This window comes from Fukomys damarensis, unplaced genomic scaffold, assembly GCF_012274545.1.
Source record: "Fukomys damarensis isolate Sample0158 unplaced genomic scaffold, DMR_v1.0_HiC HiC_scaffold_14, whole genome shotgun sequence".
Lineage (NCBI taxonomy): Eukaryota > Metazoa > Chordata > Mammalia > Rodentia > Bathyergidae > Fukomys > Fukomys damarensis.
Window position 1 is genome coordinate 38,276,544 of NW_022900926.1, and position 25,076 is coordinate 38,301,619.

Genomic DNA, 25,076 nt, shown 5'->3' on the forward strand with positions numbered 1-25,076 from the left:
TAAAAAATGAATAAAAAGGACCAGGGTTCAGTTCCTAGTATCAAAAAAAGAAAGAAAGGAAGAAAGGGAGAGAAGGATGGAGGAAGGGAGGGAAGGAGGGAGGAAGATAAGAAGGATGGGAGGGAAGGAAGGAAGGAGGGAGGTGATTTTATAAACTGAAAGTGAAATCAGGATTAATATGAAAGTATTCTGCAAGCTGTAGAACATCCCACATGTATAAAATCTTACTTTATGTATTGTTAGGAAAATTATCATAGGACCATTTTCAACATTTGGAATAGTTGAAGAATAAATTTAAAAATTCTGACAACAAGCAAGAGGTACATGTGTATCTTCATCCCAAAAGCGAAACAGTGGCTTTGTGAGCTAATAATTAAATCAGTTTTTAAAAATTGATGAGCCCCCAAATTGAGTGTACTTTAATTATCTCAGCTTTTTTAGTTGGAACAAAATCTTCTACCAAAAACACCCTTAAAATTCTCAGAAGAACTTATTGTAAAAAGTTTTTTAAAAGCCAGGCACAGTGGTACACACCTATAATCCCAGCTACTTAAGTGGGTGAGGCAGAAGGATACCAAGTTTGAGCAAGACCCTGTCTCCAACAAATTTTTTGAAAAGGATGGGTTGTTGCTTAGTGTAAAAGCCATGGACAGAATCCCACGTATTGCAAGAAGGAAAAAGTTAAGTTGTTTTATAGGTAGAATCATTTAGAGACAATAGTATACAAACTACCGATATTTTGTTTTTAATCAAAGTGATACTCTGGAATTTCTAGCCTGCCCAGAGAATAAAGACAAGAGGCCCCAAGTTGTTACACCTTCAGTGATATATGTATAGGTAAATCTATGGTTTTATGTATATAAATATGCTGTTGTCTACAAAAAGCATTTTAATGTATCTGAATTAATAAGTTGAGATTGTAAGATATTTTTCTCTATGAAACAGAAAAGTAGATTGTTGTTTGTGATACAATCTGAAATTTCCAAGGAGTTGTCAGTTTGTCTTTCTAATCCCACTTCCAATATAATATACAAAATATTAAAGTTTTGAATTGTCTCAGACAAAGTCTGTAACGTACATATTTTATATTTTTCAGCCATGTAGCTACAACAAATATTTAAAGAACTAATTGTATTTAAGTCACTGGGGTTTCGCAGTAGCAAATGATATTCCCTTTGTTAAAATAGTTTAAGTAAGTGATTCATTTTTGATGTAGTTTAAAGACAAACCAAAGTATTATTTGCACTACAATCATTTCAGCTTTCCTGTTAACTCCCCAAACTAGTCATTAATGGGCCAAGAGGCATTACTGACTATAGTGCATCAAATAACTGAAAATTGCATGAGATCCGAGCTTGAAGCTTGCTACTGGTGGCTCTCTCTGTATTTTTCCATAGCTGGAAGGGCACAACATCTTCTCCGCCCTGAGCTCCAGTGAGTATGAGCAGGTGCTGGAGATCATCCGCAAAGCCATCATCGCCACGGATCTTGCTTTGTACTTTGGCAACAGGAAACAGTTGGAAGAGATGTACCAGACCAGATCGCTAAACCTTCATAATCAGGCACATAGGTAAAAATAGCTTTACAAATTTTAGAAGTCCACTAATTTGTTATATGGAATAAATGGATATTTTTTAAAAAATGTAACTTGGCATGAATTTGTATTTGATAGAAGAAAAATAATGCTTTTCTATTTTATGTGTTTTTAAAAATCTTTACTTTGATCATTTCATTTTTTAGCAAAATTTCTGACAGTATACTGGGCAGATAATTAAAATGCTAATCAGAATATAAAGAAGTCACATGGGAACAGGTACCATTAAACTAAGAGTTCCTCCCTTAATTTTTCAGTCTGGGATTTGGCCATCAGCCTCAAACCCTAAAGTACATGAAAGTGGATTCACTTTTCTGAATCCAAATCCTATTCTCCAAGCTAATGTGATTGATGTATAAAACTGAAATTCCATTTTGTTGATCTACAGAAATATATTGCATCACAAGGATCAGAATATTGGCCTTTGTAGGGTCAGAATCACTTAGAAAGACAAGTAGTAACCAAGAGCTTATCCAAGAACATTGAGTCAGAACAAAGAGAATTGGGTGAATTCTAATGGCATCAGGCTAAATTAGTCTGATGCCTTTTTTGCCCAACCAAGAGTGTCCTGCCTCATGGATTCAGAACTATACCAAGTGTGTTCATGATGATCCTGCTCTCCCATTTTTGGGTCAGATTTAAATCCACTGCCAACCTATCCCTCCCCTTGACAGTTCTTAGATGGTTAGGCACCAGCATTCTCTGCTGCAGCACTCCTGTACTTTTTCCATGACAGACTGGTGCATAGTAAGTGATGCTCTCCTTATCTTTACATTTCTGAACACTCATTTACTATTCTGTGCCAGTCTCTTGTTGTTCAAGTGCTTTGAGTATCTCCTCTATGATCCATTAAATACTAAACCTCTAGTGGGGAGTCTGTTATCAGGTTCTTGGAAATGGCATGCAAACACAAAGTACTAGTTTTACAAGTGGAAACTGATATCTTATGAAATTTACCTCATTGAGAATAAATATAGTTTGTATAATGATAGTTACTTCTTAGATTACCCCGCAGTTGTGATTGAGTTTAACCTTCAAATATGGACATATCCAGATTTTGTGAAGCCAGAATCTCACACAGTATTGGGGACATCTTTAAGAAAACCCATACAAGCTATCAGGTGTTCACATATAGAAGGGCCTCTCCTAGGACCAACAGAGGGGTCGGGGATCAGTGATTAGGGTGTTCTAACTCATCTTCCTCTGCCTGAAATCTAGGAGAGCAGCATGGTCTGCAATATTCTTATCTCCAACAGGTTGTACTAATATCCGAATAGACAGGCATTTGCTCAGAGTTCTCTCTCTATCTTTTTTTTTTTTTTCTTTTGGTACCTGGGGTCAAACTCAGACCCTTGTGCTTGCAAGGCAGGCGGTGGGACCACTGAGCTAAATCCCCGGCCCTCACAGGTCTCTTTTTTTAATGGCAATTGTAAGATAAGAGAAAGCCTTCATGAAGTATTCTTCGGCTTCCCAAAACCCATGTGTTTCCTTTTTCATTGTTGAATATATTCTTTTTAGCTAAATGATTATAGTAATTATAATTAAAGAATAGAAAATTTAAACATCTAATTATAAATATTATTTAAGGTGCTTAATACATATATATTTGAGTGTTAATTCTGTGTGCTAATTATACATACAGTATATTATGTAAGATTAAGTGATTTTTGTTCCTCATGATTTTAAAATTAATGCTTAACAATTCAGTGTAGAGATATATATAGGAAAAAGAATAATACTTATTTCTATATTCTAAAAATATCCATTTATTTGTTGAAATATATCATGAATTTCCTATATTTTTTTCAAGATGTGCGGATGCACAGTACATACAGTTAATACAAACCCATATACTTTCCTCCTCTCTTTTCATTTTTAAATCATGAATGTGGTTATACCAGATACACTCCTTTTTAGAGAGTTGAATAATGTTATGTAATGTGAAGTGATACAGTATAAAGTTTCCTAAACTTTTTTCTTTGATGATCAACACTTCTAGAATTTTGCTTTAGAAGTAGTGCTTCTTGTCTAAGAAGTCTTCACTACTGATATCTCAAAAAATATATAGTGTATATTGCCAGCGATGTATGCACATATTAAATATTTTAAAAAGATTTTCAAAATTTGCAGCCCTCCTAAGGATGAAAATATTTCTCATTAATTTTCTGACTATTTACTGTGTTGAACATGTTTTCATGTTGCTCTTATCATTCCCACTTCTGTGCTTGTAATATTTGCTTATAATTTTGTATTATTTATTTATTGATTTATTGTCCCAGGGATTGAACTCAGGTTCTTGTGCTTGTGAGGCAGGTGGTGGAACCACTGAGCTAAATCCCTGGCCCTGGATTACTTGTTTTTTAATAAATAATTTTACATTCTTTATTTTTGTTAAGGATATTAAAATTATCTGTTATGTATTGCATGTGTTTTCTTAAGGTTACTCTCAAAAGTATTATGTAGATTTTCTCCTCTCTTTTATTGCTACACCAAATTCTGAGCCTTCAGACATGCTGGGCAAATGCTCTGCCTCTGAGCTACACCCACAGCACTGGTTTTTCTCTTCGGTAGAAACTTAGTTTCATGAAGCCAAATCTGTCATCATTTGTTTTAATTAAATCTGATAGTCATATAGTCAATAAAATTTTCTTTGTGTGTTTTTACAATTTGAATATTTGTTTAGATCTCAAGTTTTATAGAATTATGTTTTTTGTTTTGTTTTGTTTTGTTTTTTGTACTGGGGATTGAACTCGCGTCCTTGTGCTTGAAAGGCAGGCCACCGAACCCCTGAGCTAAATCCCTGGCCCTAGAACTATGTTTTTATGTGCCTTTCTTCCTGATGGGTTGAATCCATACCATTTAGTGAATAATCAATTTTCCACTTAATTGAATTCATTACATTTTTATGTATGTAAGTACATAATTCTTTGGACTTAATAATAAATTTGTTGGTAATTATCTAATCTTTAACTACAAGTATACACTTTTGATTATTGTAACAGTATTAAAATTTATTTTACGTGTCTTATAAAGTAAACCTTGTCTTCCACTTAATTTCCCTAAATTCATTAAATTGTCACTTAGTAAATAAATCTTTTAAGTTTTCATATAAAAATTTCAAACTTATCTGAAAGTAGAAATAATCAAATGTATGTTTATACTACCTAGATTCAAGAGTCATTAACATTTTACCATATATTCTATCATTTTGGGCTGTTGGTCCATTTTGAAGTAAATTAGTGGATATCATGACCCTTTGCTTCCCTTAGCATGAATATTTAAAACGATACTCTGCTTCAGAATTTTCAATCAATAATATTCACATTGGTTTTTTTAAATTGCAGTTATATTACTTTTATTTTTTTACTTGAAAAGGAAAATATATTACTTATCTAAAAACATGGTATGACTTTATAGTCATGAACAAAATTTTGTAGTAGTTTATAGCTATCCCACAGCCCTTTTGATAAAATTATGTGGGCTGTATTATGCTTTTTATCACTTGTAAATTTAATTTCCCCACCTATAACTGGAAATAGTATAAATAAAGTTATGTATTTTGGGGTAGTTATATTTTTCTGCCTCTAATTAGCTTTGGTATATCATTTCATACATATCAAAAGATTTGTACATTTCATGTTTTCTTTCTTCTTTCACCTATTCATAACTGTATTCATATCTTCAGACTACTGTAATAAAGTACTGCTAAATGAGTGGTTTAGAACAATAGAAATTTGTTCTGTCCTTGTTCTGGAGACCAGAGGTCTGACATCCAGTTACCAGAGAGGCTGACTCCTGAGGGGGCTCCGTCATCACACGCTCGTCCTCTCACTGTTATCTGTATGTTCACATGGAGTTCTTTCTTTGTCTCTCTTTAACATTCTTACGAGGACACTAGTCATTGGATTAAGGAACTTCCCTTTCCCAATCCTCAGCTTAATTAGTACCTCCTCAACAATCCTATGTCTGCATAAACCACAACCTGAGAACATGAAAGTTAGGACTGCAGACATAATTCAAATCATAACAATTATACGAGTGTATTTTTAATATTTCAAGTTTCTGGTATGATTCCATTGTTCCGCTGTTCATACTTTCGGCATTATTTCTATCATTTTACCTTTATTGAGGACTGTTTTACTTCTTGGCATAAGGTCTGTCTTGTTGAATGCTTATGTGTCCTCAAAGAGAACATACATTCTGCTGTTGCTGGGAAGAGTGTTCTCTGTATGTCTTTTGGGTCTCTTTTTAGGATTACTAAAAAACATTTTTTTTCTCATTGAGTTTATCGGTACATTTTAGATATACAGTACAGTTACATTCATTATTCACATTTTGTTTTCTGCTCCTGTAGTTTTTGGCTTCCCTATTTTATGCACTGTTGAAAGCAGATTATTGAAACCCAAGTATAATGTTGAATTCTGTTTCTTCCTTCATTTCTGCCAGTTTTGCTATGTGATATTAGGTTCCTATATGCTCTGAACTGTTTTAATATTTCTGGAAAATTGACCCTTTTATTCTTATAATATATCCATCCTTCTCTCTCATAATACATTTTGTTTTAAAGTCAATTTTGCCTGATAACATATCTACTACAATGTTTTATGATTGATAGTTGCATGATATTCTTTCCTCTCCTTTTATTTTCAACTTGTTTACATCTTTGAATCTAAAATGTGCTTTCCCTGACTGCATATAGCTGGGTACTGTCTCTTCATCCAATCTTACAATCTTTGCCTTTTGATTAGGTCTTATGTCCTAGTTTCTTTGCATATATGGTAATTTTTATTGAAAATTAATCATTTTAGATAATAACAGCAATTCTAGGTATGCTTTTTCATCATCCACATGTTAATATTTTTTGTCTATTTATTTAGTGACTGGCTGGACTGGCTTGATGAGGTCTTTGTACCCTGTCTTCCCCTCCAAGAGTTTAGTCCCTGCTCTTACTCAAGTGTGGTGACTGAATTTGCCATTTCTTTCTTTTTTTAAAATATCTCTGTTCCTGACCATATGTTATACTCAAGTTCCAATAATCATCCCTTGGTTGCTTTACTTTTTGCAAAATGTCCTGGGGTAAAATTTGCTTTAATGACTGATCCAATCAAACTAAGTCTCCCTTCAAGGAATAAATACTAAAGCTGCTGTTTGAGATTTGTTCTGACCACAGGAAGCTTTTCCTGGCTGTCTCTTTCCCACTTCCCTCAGCAAACTTTCCTGCAGTTTATTCTGTTATATCCAGAAATCTGTCCCTCTTCTTCCAGTCTCCTCTTTCACAATCCTGCTGATAATATAACACCCTTATGCAACTATCATTGGGTGGTAGGTAATAAAGGACTACCAACCTTGAGAGAGAAAAAAGTATGAACTGACTTGCACATTTTTCCACTGGGGGAAATTTTTTGACTGTGACACAGGGAAGTGGAGCCAAAGAAGAGCATCATATAAGCACTGAGTACAATTTTGGGATAGGAACATTATGCACCAGTGCCAGAAATCTGCGGAATCCTTCTGAATCATTGTCTGGGTCTTTGGTGGTTGCTCACACCCAGGTGAGGCTCCAGAAGGGTTGACAGTGCAGCTGTTGCAGGTTGAGAGTAATACAAAGATGGCGACATTACAGTATTTGGAATCAGACATCCAGCCCGGCCAGAAAGAAGGAACATCTAGAACACAGTGAGGCCAAGTCATGGAGTCATGGCCACAACATGAGTTGGGATGACGCCTGATCTTCTTGACCAAAGCCTAAATGCTAGGCTCCATGGTTCCAAGGAGAGCCAGCCATGAAGGAACAGCTGGGCACAGCAAAATTCAAAAGTTAGAAAGCACTGTCCATATTCCCTACAAGGGACTGTGAAAAACAGGAGTCAGCAAACCAGAACCTCCCGTTAAATCTGATGCATGACCCGATTTCCTACACAACCCATGAACAGAGAATGACTTTTACATTTTTTAAGAAATAGTAAAAAGAAAAAAGAACAAAAACTGAGGATATGCTACAGAAAATAAGTAAGCATGTAAAGAAGCAAGATAATGGGCCTTCCAATTAATTTTAAAAGGCCAAAAAACACATCCCAGAATAACCCAGATTTTTAAAATTAATAGTCCCTTGACTATTATAGTCCTTTTAAAACAGCTACCATAAATATGTTCAAGGTCTTAAACAAAAATTTGCTTTAACATAACAACAAATACAGAATTTCTGTAGAGAAATAAATTATGAAATAGAGGCAAATAGAAATGTGAGGATAGTAAAGTATCAAAGGGAAACAATATCCACCAAATAGGATAAAAGCTATATTTGTGATGTGTGTGTCTCATTTTAAAAAACACAGAGCAAAAGACATTGACATATTCTAAGTACTATCAACTCCAAATACTGTACCCATTAGAAATATTCTTTGAAAAATGAGGCTGAAATAAAGATATTTTCATTATAAGTCTGTCAGGAGACTTGAACTACATGAAATTCTAAGAAAAAGATCCAGATTAATGAATTACCAATAAAAACAGTCTAGAGGAAGGTATGAGAATCATCAAAAGCCATAAATGTGTGAGTACTGAGAACAGAATAACAGATTAATTTTTCTTTTCCTCTAATTGCTGTAGAAGATAACCTCACTAAGGTAAGATTTACTTCAGATGTCATTTTAAATTAAATATGAAAGCAATAGCACAAAGGAGAAGGTTGTACAGAATTAGAGTGTTGCGAGTTTCTAACATTGTTAATAAGGAGTAGAGTGCTAAGTGTAATGATACTAATTTTATGTAGATGTGATAAGTCTGCATATTGCTATCTCCAGGGAATTTACAAAAAAATGAGAGGGAAAATAATAAATAGTAAAAGTGCCATTGATGAACCCACAAGGAATATTAGGGCAAGAGAAATAAGAATGGATACAACAAATAGAAACAAACAGTAAGATGGCAGACTTGAACCCCATAAAAACCAAAAGCCAAACTACACGTAAATGGACTAAATACATGAATTACTCAGAAATTTGATCATATCAGATAAAATAGCAAGGCTAAATTCTCGATTATCTATAAGATGTACCTTCTAAATAGAAAGAGACATTAAAAGAAGTGGTGGAAGCTTATATCCCATACAAATGGCAATTTTTTAAATAAAGAAGAAAACTGGTTTGACTATGTTAAAATCAGAGGGGATTAAAGAGGGCCAGTTTGCCATCTTAATATGACATAACAAACCGAAGCGGGCATGCACGAAACTGAAGAGCTGTAGAGACACATGAACAAATGCTGTCAGAATGAAAAGCAAAATAGACAAAGATCTCATGGAGTCTCACATCCCTCTTCACATGACATACAGAGAAGTACCTGTGAGTTCAGCAAGGCTAGGGAACATCCAAATCGCATCACCAACATGAACTGATCTGTATTTATAAAGCACCACAGCTACAGAATGTGCATTCTTTCCAACTAAACTCCTGGAACATTAAATCTGATAAAATTTAGAAGATGGAATTTTTGTAATGATGAAAGTAAATAAAGCATCTAGAAGTTAAATGGCACACTTTAAAATAGTAAACTATAGATAGAAGGGGGAACCAAAGAATACCTCAAACTCCTCATGAAAACAAACCGTATCAACATTTGTAGGATACTGCTAAAATAGTACCAACAGGAAAATTAAAAACTTTAAATGCCTATATTAATTATTAAGGTAACACTTTAAGCAACTATAAAAAGTAAAGCCAAATTTAAAGAAAGTAAATAATTAAGGCAGTTGTAAAAAATAAAAAATAAAAATCAGGGAGACAAACAATAGTGAACAGAAAATTCAATAGTGGATTCTTTGAAAAAAAATAATGCAATAGATAAACCCTAATAAGACAAATAATGAAAGGAAACAGAAAATACCAATCATTAATATTGATAGGAAAAGAAGGGATAGCACTACAGATTGCAGCTATGTAGGAAATAAATTATTACAAATGAAATCATGTTGACAAGTTTAAATATAGATTAATGGATAAATTCCTTGAAAAATGCAACTTAACATGAATTTAAAAAAATAAGCAGAAAATCTGAATATTCCCTTAAAGAGTGTAATCTTAAAACAAATTTTAGAAGCCTCATCCAGGGCCATACATTGCTATTTCATTTGGAAATTCTATCAAGCATTGTTGTACAAAATCTTTTCAAAAATGAGAATAGGAACCACTTTCCTATCCTGACACCAAAATCAGACAAAGACATTTTAAAAATAATAAATTCAAAAATAGTAAATAAAGCCAATATTGCTTATGTACATAACAGCAAAAATTTTAACAAAGTATAATATAATGAAGTCATGCATGAAAGGACAATATATCATAGCAAGTGAATTTTGCAGGGTTACTCTACTTGCTAAAGAATATAATTCACCATGATAAAGGAATGAATAAGAAATACCATATGATTATTTCAATAAATCTAGGAGAAGTGTTTTTCAAAAGTTAACCTGCCTCTATGGAGAGGGGATCTCAAAACTAGGAATAGAAGGGAGCTTCCTAAATGTGGTTAGAAAAATTCTCCTTTGAAGATGTAAATTGTATAGTAAATGATAATGATGATAAATTATATAGTAAACACTTATCTCCTAAGCCAACCAAATTAAGACTACCCTTTCTAACAGTTCTATAATACTTGGATATATCACGTTTATGGATTATAAAACTCAGTATTGCTAAAATGTCACCTACCCACAGTGTGTCTCAAAAATAAATTTTAACAGTCTTATTTCTCTAAGTATTCACAAGCTGATATCAAATTTATATACATATAAAATACCTAGAATGGTCCAAGCAAAAATCAGATTTGGGGAACTTGATGACCTCTTTCAAAGCTTACTCTATAAAGTAATAGTAGTTAAGAGAGTACCCGTGTCAGGATAGACAAATAACCTGGCGAAGCAAGCTTGCAGAGAATTTACAGTACATAGGCTGCTGATTTCCATCCCACGTTCAAGAAAATTTAATATGGAGATGTATATTTTCTTCAGAAAGTGGTTCTTGAATTACTGGAGCTTCAGTTGCTTGATAGACAAATGTATGAGCTAAAATTATAAAATTTTTAGCACTAAACAGGGAAAGTCTTCGTGACCACATGAAAAGGTCATATCTTCAAATAATTAGATTTCATCTTATTAAAACTTAGGATTTTTAAAAGATAACTTCGAGGAAATAAAGAGGAACCACAGGGAATGAGGAAATGCTATTGACATTTAGTAAGAATCTTATACAACTCATATAAGCCAATAATAAGGCAATCAGAAATTACATAAAATTTTTATGTACCATAAATGCAAATAAGCGTGGAATTTGTTCAATGTCTTCAATCGTAAGGAATGTTCAAATTAAAATGACACTGATAACTCACTGTGCACCTAATAGAATGGCCAAAATTAAGACCAACAGTGCAAGTGATGACAAAATTTAGAGCAACTGGAATGTACATATATTGCTGATAGAAGCTAAGACCATGTACCCCTGCTGTGGGGAAAACCTCTGGGTTTTCTTATATAGTTAAGCATGTTCCCACACTGGCCAAGCCAGCCACTCCTAGAACTAACACTGATGCGAGTATTTGAGCACAAGGTGTTGTAGCAGCAGCATTCATGATATACCCCAATGGAAAACAAATCAAATGTCACAATAAGTGGATGCTAGGCAATTTCCAGTATTTATAAAAGGAACACTGGGCTAATCAGCAATAAAAATTATGAGCTGTGACAGTATGTGAGAATATGGGTAAATTGCACAAATATTAGGTTGACAAAAATAGTACATACTCTAATAACAGTTTTATATAAAGTTCTAGAATAGGCATAATCAATAGTATTTGTTGAATTTAAATTGGTGGTTGGGCTCAGTGAACAACATTGACAGAAAAGAGGGCAACAGGAGAGGTCTCTGGGTACTGGCAGTGTTTGTGTTGTCACTGGAGTGGTGGCATATTAATCAGCTTTCCTGTTCCTGAGGTAGAATACTGAACACCCAAAATTAAAGGAAGAGAGGGTCCCAGTTTCCGTGGGTTCAGCCCGTGGTCAGCGGGGTCCAAGGAAGAGATGGCATCGTGGAGGAGAGTTACTCACTCACCTCACAGCAGCCAGAAAGCAAAGGGAGAAGAGAGAAGCTGGGGATAAGGATACAGTTAATTCCCCCAGTGATCTGTCTCTTCTGCCCAAACTTCTTAACATGGGACTTTTGGGAAGCATTTTAATTCTGATCCATCGCAGCGGGTTTCTGATTGTACGTGTCTCACACTCACTGGTCTGTGTACTTCAGGTATTTCATTCTTTCCAAATTATATCAGTTAAAGTATATGAAACAAAACGTGATCTAGAAATTTGATGTGATGAAATATGAAACATTTTTGTTTCCCATATTTTGTACTTAAACGAGGAAAAAATATATGAATTGCGTTCTTAGAGGAAGACTTTAAATAAAATCTCTAAGAGATTAAAATAGTATGGTTCTTAATTTACCAAGTAAGACACATCTTACTGTTTAGGTGATTAGGAATTAGAAGAATTCTACATTGTTGTAACTGAACTTTTAACTCACTTCAGATTTATTAATAAGCACAAAGATTTACACAGGTAACTGTGACATGGCTTTAAGGGCCTTCCTTAGATTTCTTCATGAGAAGAAATCGTCCCACATGGTTACAGGATATGGTCCACCTAGAGTTTGGTCACTGGAAAGCTTCCCCAGGCTCTGCATTGCCCTAAAGAACATTGAAACTCTTTCCTTTGTGTCCCAGTACTGTTTATGGGAGCTGTTTACGCTACTTGAGCTAACCCAGAATCTCTTTCCTGTGACTACTTTTTATACTCCACCATCTTTCCCTTTCAAAGGGAGGATTTGCTACATCTGCATGTTCCACAGCAGGCATCATCTGTGTCATGGTGACTTTATGAGAGAGACATTTGCAGTCAGGCATTTACCCTGGTGTTGGAATGACTCGGTGTGGCCTGCACAGATTGACAGATACGTTCCCCAACATGTACCAACTTTTCTTACCCCTGTTTTCTTGCTTCTTTGATTCTTGTTGAAAAGAATCATGATTTAGTGTTTTCTAACCCCCACATTGTCCTTAAGGATAAATGTAGCTTTTCTGAGTGGCTGGTTATTCTCTACTGATAAGCTGATGAGCTTTCTGCATACTTTTAAATTTGTATTTCTATTTAGTTTGTCTGTTGTGGATTAAGGTATGGTTTTTAAGCTGGAAACATAAATTAGAGGGAAAATAATATACTTATGTATATAATTTTTTATTGTGGTAAAATGTTCGTGGCATAAAATTAACCATTTTAAGTATGTAATCCAGTGATACTAAATACACTCATAATGTTATGCCACCATCACCACTCCCTTTTGTCTTCATAGCTTTCTGCATTTGTAAAACTGATATTTGATGCCCATTAAACACTAACTCCCTGTACTCTCTGCTCCAGCCCCTGCAAACCACAATTCTACTTTGCCCTCGTATGGTTTTTATTTTTCTAATTAATTTATAGAAGATAAATCAGATAGCTTTTTGTGACATTTATTTCTTAATATAATGTTCTCAAGATTCACCCATATTATAGCATGTATCTTTCTGAATAATATCCAGGCTGAATAATATTCCTTTCCACGTATGCACAATGCTTTGCTTATCCATCTATCAGTGGACACTTGGGTTGCCACTGTGAACATATGTGTACATACAAATCTTCAGGACTACATCTTCATTTCTTTTGGGTAGATGGCCAGAAACAGAATTGCTAGTAGTTTTATTTTGGCTTTCTGAGGACCCCTCATGATGTTGTAGCAGTTGTACAGATTTCCATTCTCACCAAGAGTGCACAAAGTTTCCAATTTCTTCATGTCCTTGATCCCACCTGATATTTTCTGGTTTTGTTCCACGTTGTGTATATATCTTTTGTGTGGTATCAGGTAAGGTTCCAATCTCATTCTTTGTGTGTGGACATCCATTTTCCCAACAACATCTATTCAAAAGATTTTCCTTATTAGTTTTGGCACCTTTGTTGAAAATCTTTTGATCATATACATGTGGGGTTTTTTCTGGGCTCTCTCTTCCAGCACAGCAATTCTATACTATGTCTGATATTCCATAACACACTGCCTTAATTAGTGTGGTTTTTTTGCTACGTTTTGAAATCAGGAAGTAAGAATCCTCCAGCTTTGTCTTCTTTAAGATTGTTTTGGCTTCTCAGGGTCTCTTTGAGATTCTATTTGAATTTTAAGGTGGGTATTTCTAGTTCTACAGAAACTAAATTTGACAATATTTTACACACACTGATGAAGCCAGAAGTCTGCTCTATGGCACCTGGTCCATTCTGGAGATGGACAGTACCATTTCTGTCCAACTCAGAGTCAAAACACAGTATTCTCTTTTCTCCCAGCTGTGTAGTACAGTGTGAAAGGTAATCATTTTATATGAAACATGTAACATGTTTAAGTAAAGGCAGATGGTCTCATACACTTGTAGCTATTTTATCATTTTGGAATTCATTAAGTCTGTGAAAAATAAATCCTAATGACCAGTGGCTTAAAAAGATTTTACTTATATTCTAAATCACACTGTAGGTAATTGCTTGCTGAAGTTCAGCAGCTTGAAGATGCCATTAGAATGCCAGGGTCTATTTTTTTTAACCCTCCCTGGCATTGTCAGCATAAATAAGAGAGAATGATTCTCCGAATTATTTGGGAGTAGCATCACAATGGAAGCATGACTGTCATAGCAAAATATGCACAAGAATGAAGGAGTCTGAGGTAAGAGAAAGTTTTTAAAATCTAAATGAAGAGGAAAGTACATTTTTATTATAAAATAATTGTTGTCCACATGGTAAAAATAAGGATGTTCAAGGATCAGTAGAGTGGAACCAGTCTGAAGTTGGACAGCTATTGGGCTGTTGTCCTTACAGAAGCGTTTGCTGCATAAATTCACAGCAATCTTTGTGCAAGGTTGTGGTCTGGCAGTTTTTTGTGAATTATTTTTTTTTTTAGCAGGCAGGCATGCATGAGATCCCTTCCTTTATAACCTCTCTGTTCTATTATTTTTTAGTATGACATGGTAAAAGTGACTTCATTTTTTTTCAGACAGCTTTCACGACAAATCAATCCCACAAATCTTGAGTTAGCTACCCATGGCCCAGGTCCTCTTTTCTTCCTGTGACTCACTCAGCCTTCATGCCATCATTCGGAAGCTGAATACCACCTATCTTCTTGAGCTTTTAAACTTTGTTGGCGGTCATCTTCTGGTCTTTGCTCTTTGTCTTTTGTCCTCATCAGTGATCCTTGTCACCTCTCTCTAATATTTACTATTGTGTCAATATTATTATGTCACTTATTAGTATTGATAGTGATCAAAACCTGGCTTAATGGTAGTAGATGGGGTGGTTTAAATGCCTCCTCCTAAACTCATGTTGAGATTTAATCCCCATTGGAACAATATAAAGAAACAAGACTTTCAAGATGAGATTTGGCCACGAAGATGCACTTCCTCAAAGTGCAATAAGGCTGTTAGTGAGACAGTGGGCTGGTTGTCTCCAAAGTGAGTTCCTGACAAAAGGGTGAGTTTTTTTATGTTTCATTTGGGCTTGTTTGCCCTTCTGCTGTGTTGCGGCATAGTAGGAAAAGAGAATTTGCTAGTGACATAAAGACAGGAAGAGAAATATACAGCATCAAACAGAAGAGACAGAAGTCATCTGTAAACCAGTGTACTTGATTTCTTATTGAAATCACCCTTCTTGCACTTTCCCTGGCTACAGCTGAAAGTAAATGTCATTTTTGGACTCAAACCAAGGGCAGGAAAAATGTCACTTTAACTGTTTTTCAATGAACCTAGTGATAATGGTCAAGTAAGTATGACTGGATAGAGTCTCACTTGAGACCGCTTTAATAATAATGTGGTGTAAGGATGACATCAAGTTAAAGCATCCTTTCACAGATTAAATAAGTATATAAGTTGCTGACAGGTTTTATAATTTTTACTTCTTTCCATTTAGTGTTGGAGCAGCCTCTTGCAAATTAAACTGGTTTCATAATTTTAGAATTGAAAATTATCATTGAAATAATTTTTGTGATTTATTATATCCCTAAAAGCATTGGGAATATACAAATTTAAATGTTTGTTCTCTTACTTCCAGGAAATATTTGAGCCCTTCAAAGGAAATTCCTTTGCTCCGTTTCTTTCAGTCTCTCCTTAATTTAGATTATTAAGTCCACAAGAAGGAAAGTCTATACTATTAAAACACTTGAACAATTCTTTGTTAACGGGCACTTATTCTGTGTGGCACTTATTCTTGACTCAGAACAATAACACAAAGAGTTCTGTGTTTTTATGGAGCTGCTGCTGTTTCCTCTGAAGAACAAGTGCACCTATGTGTGAATTCCTAGACTGTGATACAGCTTCCCCTAACACTGTCTGGTTGTCAAGGCAGCTGATAGTCCTTACCTGCTACGGCAAGTGCAGAGAGTGGCCTCAGTCTGTGAGGTGTGTTAGGCCCACACTGAAGAGCTTCCACTGTCATGACCATATGAGAACACAGTCTATATTTGTCTTCACATCTCTACCTGAAATCTTTGGTAAAGTCACTTAGCTTCTTTATTCTTTCCTGCTGCTGCTACTACTTTTCTCCCAACAAGACTTTGTATTCTTGGTGGGCTAATTCTATGGATGTATAGGACGGGGACTTCCTTCTGACCCATCAATAGCTCATCAAAACTCTTATGGGCTGAGTAGCTTCCCCTCCCCCCTCCATATTGTCAATTCTGTTATGCTGTGTGGTAAGAAGAGAATTCAAAGTGCACAGAAAAGGTAAAAGTGTGCACCCATGAGAGACACCTGTTCTGTCAAGTCAGAAGTCCTGCACACCTGTAAGAGAGACTTCGTTCTGCTTATCCGCCCAGACTAAGACAGTGGGCTGGGTGAAGGATAAAGGGAGTGAAGCCTTAGAAGGAGTCTTGCCTTGTCATTTTAGCTTCTATGGATACAGACACATTTTAACTTGGCTCTGTTTCTGATGTCACAGTCCTCCCACTAATGTTTCCATAAGTGTTGCTTTCATCAAGCTGCCACCATCTCCCATGTGAACTCTGCAGAGTTCTCAGAATTTTCCCTGACTCCTACAGCTGTCCAAGTCAGCCTCCACCTCGTGTCCATATGCCGTCCTCTCTCAAACGTGTTATGTTGCTCCTCTGGGAAACAGAGTCTTAATGTCTTACTTTCAAGCTTGGAATAAAAGTTAAACTCCCAGCTATTCTCCAGTCCATTTCTTTGCCTTCCCTCTGTCGACTTGTCTCTAGATCTCAGCCAGAATGGCTTTCCTCTCACCTGGGCAGGCCACACTTGTTCCCACAGTTGGTCCTCTCGCACTCCTGTCTGCTAGCAGCCTCTCATAGGTCTTGCTGTGGTTACCTCTGTTTTTTCTCTTTTGTATCTTTTACACAGCACTGCTGCTGCATAATTTTTTTAACCTACCTATTGTTTGCCTTTCCCAGCCAGAATGTTCTATAAGAGCAAGATCTACTTTGTTCATTGCTGTAGCTATTCATGGTACATCTAGGCATTCAGACCCTTTTGGAATAAATGAATGTATGAAACCCTCTAAAATTACTGTACTGTAAAATGTTTGTATTATAGCCATTTATGGGACTCTAGCTTCATCATGTCTAGTGACTGGGTGGTATATACCAACAGTATATTTAGTAGGGCAAGGGATTTAGCTCAGTGATTCCACTGACTGCCTCAAAAGCACAAGGTCCTGAGTTCAAGCCCAGTACCAAAAAAAAAAAAATATTTAGTAAACACCATTCCTTTTACAAGTGGCTGTTAAATGCATTTAAGAATTAAGTATCTATACCAGCTATGTCTATATTCCATTCATGTACTTAATTATTAACTTAATGATAGCATTCTGGACGACCATGACTATTTGTAATTGAAAAATTTAAAATGAGTAATTATATTTGCAAAATCATTTCATGCTAGATTTCTAAATTATTCACTTCCTTGGTTAACAGTAAACTAGCTAAAGCTACACTGTTTTGTCAAGTAATTTTGACAGCAGAATCTCAATGCTATAGTAACTGTTACATAATCTCTTCAATCCCCATAGTAGCAACCTTCCATGTGGAATAATTTCTAGTGGGACAGTCACTTCCATATGTTTTATAATGCACAAGTCTATTAATATTTCTTTTGTTTTACAGATGTATGAAATAAATTTCTTTTGAGATGTGAAAAATAAATGTTTCTGTTAATATAAATTGAATGAAATTGAATTTTTGAGATTAAATTGAGAATAACTATTTATAAATAGAATGATCAGTTTTACATTCTATTTCTGTTTAAATAAATACACCTATTGAGGAAACAGTTGATATTCTTATTCCTTTAGAAGACTAACTCCAAAAAATTCAAGCCATAAACTACTTCATTAGGACAATAGTATACTTCACTGATCACTTTAAGGGATTTAGATCTTCATGTTGCATCTGTTTGGGGTTACAGGAAGGGTACATGCCAAGTCTAATCAATGTTTTTTAAGTCATCTAATCTAACCTGTAAGAGATATGATGCAATCTTAAAATGTTTCCTTATGGGAAATGAAGTTGTAAGAGAAATTAGTTCAGTGGACTAAAGGAAATGGAAAACAGATGAACTTTGTAATTGATTGGTATCAAAGATGCAATTAATAAGAAGAAACACAGCCTGCCAGGTGTTCAGGAACCTTATCAATACTGAGTAAGACTGGATCAGAATCCTCTGCCAAGATGGAAGACAGATGCTCCTGCTGTGCTGTCTGTCTTGGTTAGGGCAGGCTCAGGAACTGGGGTGTGACTTTGCCCACCAGAGGAGATTATCCACAGACCCACTGGAGGTGAGGTGTGTTCATAGCAGTATATCTTTTCCGGCTCATTAGAATTTAGATGTGAACCAGAAATTATAACATCATTTTCCTCTTTACAATATCATATGTTTGATGATAATTTCTCTTTTTAAATTATATAATTTGCTCTGTAAAAGTCCAAGTTAGTGTACTGAAATTCCTAATAACTACTGCTTAGTTTTCCCACTAAGTGTAGTGTTCCTTTAGGCCAGGGTAAGTACATCTCACTGCTGGATCTGGTAGACCTATAGTGGATGTGTCTGAATCTTTAAAGCATTTATTATTTTTCTTCAAGAGAAAAGACTGAATCATATTTAGAAGAAATAGACATGACACACACACAGTTGGGAGTGCCAGGCAGCTGAAAAGGAAGCTCATTTTGTTTGAAAGGTTAGAATTTCAAGAGAAGTACGTGGAAAGCAGTGTTGGGAGGGTGCATCCCCTCCCTCTCTTTGCCAGTGGAGACATGGAAAGCCTCTAGCATACTTTCTTGACCTAGTCCCCACCCATTAGTCCCTTGCAGAAGTTGTATCATTTCTGCACACTTCACATTTCCTCATACAGAGTGAGAGCATTATGACAGATTTTCTCTTAATGATTTCTCCCATTTTAAATTTCCCAAATTCCATAAGAATGAAAACCTGGTCCATAGCAATGTAAGTGTGCCAGGAGACCTAGAAGATAGTAGTATGTAGCCCGTATTATATTTCAGTGGTAATATTGAGGCAACAAGAACACTTAAAATACTCCATGGAACTAGCAATGGAAGTGACTGATGTTCTTATAATCCAAGTGCCACTGTTCTTTTATTCCATTTTATTGTTCTGCCTGTTACTGGATCCGTTGCTTATTGCTGTCTCTCTCCCTTCATAAAATAATGCCTCCACAAGCCTCATCGCTGCAATCAGAAGTCCCTCCAGGCCTTAGTACAAACATGCAGTTGCAGTGCTGACCAGTCTTACCTTATGTTCCAGAGACCGTGTAATTGGCTTGATGATGACAGCCTGTGACCTTTGTTCTGTGACAAAACTGTGGCCAGTTACAAAGTTGACGGCAAATGATATATATGCAGAATTCTGGGCAGAGGTATGTCCTTGATTCTTATATTAGGATAGATAATATCAAGGAACGGGAAATACTGAGGAGAAATTCAATATATGGATAATTTGCTTAGTATCTAAATTGCTGATGTTGCTAGTTACAATATTTTGGAAACTATAGTCAATCACATATGCTGAAAGATTTAGCCATTATGTAGGCTCAACATGAGAACATTGCTTCTACCATGTCTTACTTGAATGTGTGTGTAAATTCTCCGATCTCTGTTTAGGAACTTATTTACTGGGCTGAACCTTAGTGTAACGGTTTTCCTCACTTGACAGCTTGTCCTCTACTCATTCATTAAACATTATTGGATGGCTACTCTGAATGGGCTATATCTGCCTGCACTTAGAAGCTAAGAGAGTAATCACTGTGAAATAAGAAAATTTGTAAATATGCCCAATGGTTAACTCACCTGCAAATTACATTTTCTATAGAATGTGTACAATTTCAATTTATGACATCCCTGAAGCAAACAAATATGACTTTCAGTAGCATCTTTTTTGGCTGAATAGATTATCAGTAATGTATATGTCATTCCTCAGAGAAAGTAGAATATAATCACAAATACCTAAGTCTGCGCATATTGAAAGATTATGAAAAAATTGTAAATTCTTTGGGTACTTTTTTTGGTGTGAAAAAGTAAATTCAAAAGGCAAAGAGTTTTGCTGTAGCTGATTGAACCTCATATATTACCTGTATCAAAGAATGAATGTTAAATACAAAAAACAACAAATCATTCATCTTTAAGTTCAAAAGAAATTATTTATAATGTTAAATTTTTTCATAATGGAGAAGCCAAAGAATTTTTCTTAGATGAGGACACAGACCGTGAGCTGTTTATGCTTATGTTGCTATTTCTGTAGAATTCCTTATACCTTGTACATGCAAGCATTTACATGATTTGTCTTATTTTATTGTGTGTGTATCAGGACCTAGTTAATTTGAGACTCAATTGAGATATTGTTTCTGATGTATTTGTATGAACTGTAATAATTGACTTTTTTATCACAATCAATTTAATTTGAGGATTCACCATAGAGTACCATCTATAAATATCAGATAAGAAAACTATATTTCATACCTTTTTACCAACTATATTTATATTCTAAAATATAACTCAGTATGTGACAGAAATGTCATACAGATTTTTCCCCTCCTTGTACTCCTCCTTGATGATCCAGTCCACAAAAGCAGATGAAGCATTTAGCCTGATCACAGGCATGGTCTTCCATGACCCCACAGTCCCTGGGAAGGAGATGCCAGTATAGTACCTGCCATTGACCTAGATAGCCACAAAGTCCAGCCTCTCTTGTGCAATTGCCTCCCACCAGATGATCACCATGTGGTGTCTCCATGACTGTAGGTTCCACCTGGGTTCCTGGCCTGAGTCTTTCCGGTCTGTCACAGTCACAGTGGTGAAGAGTATGGTCTGCATAAATCTGGTTTTGGCAATAACCACATAGCCTCAGACAGTTTTCTAATCTATCAATACCTTTAGTAAGCACACTGTCATATAGGAACGATGATAACTCTTATCAATGCTTCAAATTCTCTGCCACTTCTGTGACAGAGGCCAAAACTTAGAGCATGTTGTACTGAACCCCATGTGGCCAACACCTCGCTGTGTTTCCTGGTAGCCCTCGTTACATCTGTGATCCATAGCATAGTTTTCCTTTGCTGCATTTATTCTTACTTTCAGTGTGTAGTCAAGCATTGTTTGTTTAAAATCTGCTTCCTTTTGGGGCTTGAAAAGTCACTGAGAGCAAGGGAGTTGGCAGGCTCCATTAAATCAGAGACCAGGTTGAAGGCCACTGGCTGCAGCATTATAGGGATCACATTACAGAGGAAGTTGTGCCTCCCAGCCTGGGCACTCAGCTGACAAATGTTGCATCCCTACATGAAAACTCGTAATGAGTTCAGAGTAATTTATTTCTAGGCTATATTCTAGCAAATCTAGGAAGTTTTTAGTCTATATTTGTGGTTTCTGAAAATAAGAATCATTAAAACTATCATATAATAAATGTGAGGGAAGAGTGGGAAGTTAGGATAAAAGTTAGAAAATTTTAAGGACGAATATTTTAAAAAGCTTTGACAAATGAATACTAAGCAAGATAATTTCTAAGATCTAGAAAATGGGATAATAAATCATCTCTGAGGACTTCCTGAGAAATACGTGGCGTAATATTTATAAATTATGTAATACAGAGCCTTCAACCTAGGAAATCCTTCCCACATATTACCTAGAATTAGGAGTTTAAAGCCCGGTGGTAGGGCTTGCCTTGTCCTTACCAGTGGCTTCCGCAGACTGTCACTCTTTCTGCGTCAGCACCCTGCTCCGCAGCCCGGCTTCTCCAGCTCCACTCTCCCGAAGAATCATTTGAGAAAGATGCGACAGAGGCCTTGAAGACGTCGCATACTTCCCTGTTCCTTCTCATTGTCCTTGTCATTTTGACTAACTGCTCCGTAGTGGTGCCGGAAGAGAGGGCTGATCTCTGGAAATACCATACATAATTCAAGAGAGTACAGTACACCAGGACAAAATACCAAACATGGACGCACTGTTCTACATTATGTTGACATGTTTCTTAGGACAGTAACAAGAAACATTCTTTGTTTTGAGGAAAATTAATGAGCACAGGGGACAAATCATTGATTCCAAATTTTATGGCTATTGAGAAAGAATAATTCCCTCTCCCATTTATTTTAGGGTGATGAAATGAAGAAACTGGGAATACAGCCCATACCTATGATGGACAGAGACAAGAAAGATGAAGTCCCACAAGGCCAGGTATGGGTTGTTAGAGTTCAGTTGTTATTAAGTTAGTTTAAGGTGGTTATAACACTATCTCTGAAGAGAAAGCATGCTCCATGTTGTAGTAAGTTTTGAGTAAGGGATGGTCAACACAGGCCTGCTGGTTGAGGAAGAAACTTTAGTGATTCGTCCTGCACAAGCTGAGAGCTGGAAGACTAGCCCTTCTTCCCTTGAGTCTTCATCTATTCCAGCAAGCCTTCACATGCTCAGGCATCCTTAAGAATCTGACTTGCACAGGTGGAGGAGTAGACCCCAGAAGTTTGCGCTTTAACCTAGGTGTGAGGGCCAGCTCTGACCTTGCTCCAAGCATTGAAGTCAACATGGAAGCACGGGGTATGGCTGTGCCGTGGAACGAAAGATGGAGAGAAATACTTGAGACCTCCCCCAGCCCTGAGATTGAGGTTAGGAGATCCTAGCTGGATTTCAGAAGCTCACGGCACTCTCCAGGGATGGCACTGCAGTGAACAGGTGTTCTTTTCTAACGTACAATGCAGGAGAGTGCCTTTGCCAAGCACCCTCTAGTGTCCTTGTTGAAGGGAGCTCATTGCCACTCTTTGACAGTGCAGCTCACATCCCTGTCATGCATGACACATGTATGTATTTACAGTTGGGTTTCTTTTAACATTGTTTATGGAACTCTCATATATACAGACAATTATTAGACTTTCCTATCTGGTGTGTGCTCTTCTGTTATATTTTGATAGTCCTTTTCTATCCTAGAATATATAAGAATTTTCATATATCTTTAGTTACTTCTTGCATTCCATCACTTACTTGACTGTTAATTCATTTGGAAGTTATCTTGTTATATGGTATAAGAAGGGCATCTAACAATTTTTTTCATTTTATGTAAACTGTCTCCTCAGAAGAATGTGTAGGGTGCTGAAAATTTCTCACTGATGCTGACAAATTATGGGTTCTTTCTAGAGTTTTTAATTTTTTTTTTTTGTTTTTTGTTTTTTGAGGCAGGGTCTCACTATGTAATTGAGATTGCCCTGGAACTCCCTATGTAGCCCAGGCTGGTCTCGAACTCATAGTGATCCTCCTGCCTCAGCCTCCCAAGGGCTGGGATTACAGGTGTGCACCACCACATCCAGCACTAGAGTTTTTAATTTTAATGATAATGTTTTTAGAATAATGTGCTTTTTATGAATATGTTTTAGTTTTACAGTATGGGAAATCTTTAAATGAAATATCTCTGTCAAAGCTAATTGTGGTGGAACATGCATGTAATCCCAGCACTCAGAAGGCTGAGGCAGAGGATGATCACAAGTACAAGGCCAGCCTGGGCTACATAGTGATTTCAAGGCCAACCTGAACTACACAATGAGACCTACTTCAAATAAATGTTTTAAGTTCTCTGTAATTCGCTAATAATTTACCAACTATATTACTTCTGAATTACTGATTACTATGAAATTATTCTTTGTCATTGTAATGAAATCCCCTACTTTCCAATAATTAATCTCTTTCATGGAATTGTCTGACAGCTGCCAAAAATAGAAGTAAGGAAATCTCTGCATGAGACACAAATTTAAAAATTGAAATAGGCATTTGTCCAATAAGATGACTATGGAAATAGCTTTACATCAGAAGAAAACACGGGCCAGAGATTTAGCTCTGTGGTTCCGCTGCCTGCCTTGCAAGTACAAGGTCCTGAGTTCGATTCTCGGTACCAAAAAGAAAAAAGAAAGAAAGGAAAAAAAAAAAGAAGATGAAAACAAAGAGGAACCACATATATTTGGTTCCTTTATATCCTGTGATATGGTTCCTTGAAGTGCATTTTTAAAAAGAAATTGGTAGCTGTGGTTGGGGCTCACCTCAGACCCAATTCTATCTTATACATGCTGTCCAGTTATACTATACTGAGGCAGTACATTGACCAGTTATGTAAGTATGGCTAGCTACTTGGGGCAATTACTGAGAGCTAGACAGTCTGTGTTCTCTGGCTCAGAGTCTCAGAATCTTTCACATCTTGCCTTCCCTAGACGAGTCTGAGGCAACACCATTTATTTGCAAGTGATTCGTAATGCCTGAAAAGTATTCTTTAATATATATATATATTTGTTTTTTTGTTTGTTTGTTGTAGACAGGATTTTGCTGTGTAGTTGAGACTGATCTGGAACTCCCTATGTAGCTCAGGTTGGTCTCGAACTCACAGTGATCCTCCTGCCTCAGCCTCCCGAGTGCTGGGATTACAGGAATGCGCCACGACGCCCAGCTATCTTTAATATATTTTTATAGTATGACAATTTAAAACAGTTAAGTCAAATATATAGGCAAAATAGGAACTTGAGAAAGGTATGATGAAGTTAGTGACATTGTAGGTTGAAATAAAACAAGGAATGGGGAAGTAGCAGGACACCATACAATATACCAAAGCCAAGAGTAACGCACAGGAAATATTGTGGTAATTTGTAACATTAGGATGAAATAGGGTCACACATGTAAGAGAAAAGCATGCTTAGCTTTGAAATGTCTTTGCCTGACTAACAATAACAGGAGACTTGAAGTAAACTTAAGTGATCTATGAATAGAATCTTATTAAACATGTGTGTTTAGATTTCAACAGGTATAACTTTCATGATACGTCTTAAATTTTTGTGTTGTATTTCTAAGATGTATTTTAATGCACTGTAAACTATAATCAACAATAT

At 36.0% G+C, this 25,076-nt stretch overlaps 1 protein-coding gene across 7 annotated transcripts in view; it reads left to right on the forward strand.

Annotated features, from left to right (window-relative positions):
* Positions 1 to 25,076, forward strand: part of Pde10a (phosphodiesterase 10A) — a 551,502-nt gene that overhangs the window by 522,074 nt on the left and 4,352 nt on the right. For all 7 annotated transcript variants that reach the window (XM_019205466.2, XM_019205465.2, XM_010610549.3 and 4 more), the window contains 3 exons: positions 1,398 to 1,570; positions 19,478 to 19,589; positions 22,315 to 22,395. In XM_019205466.2, coding sequence (XP_019061011.1) covers positions 1,398 to 1,570; positions 19,478 to 19,589; positions 22,315 to 22,395 — 366 coding nt within the window. The remainder of the gene's footprint in view (positions 1 to 1,397; positions 1,571 to 19,477; positions 19,590 to 22,314; positions 22,396 to 25,076) is intronic.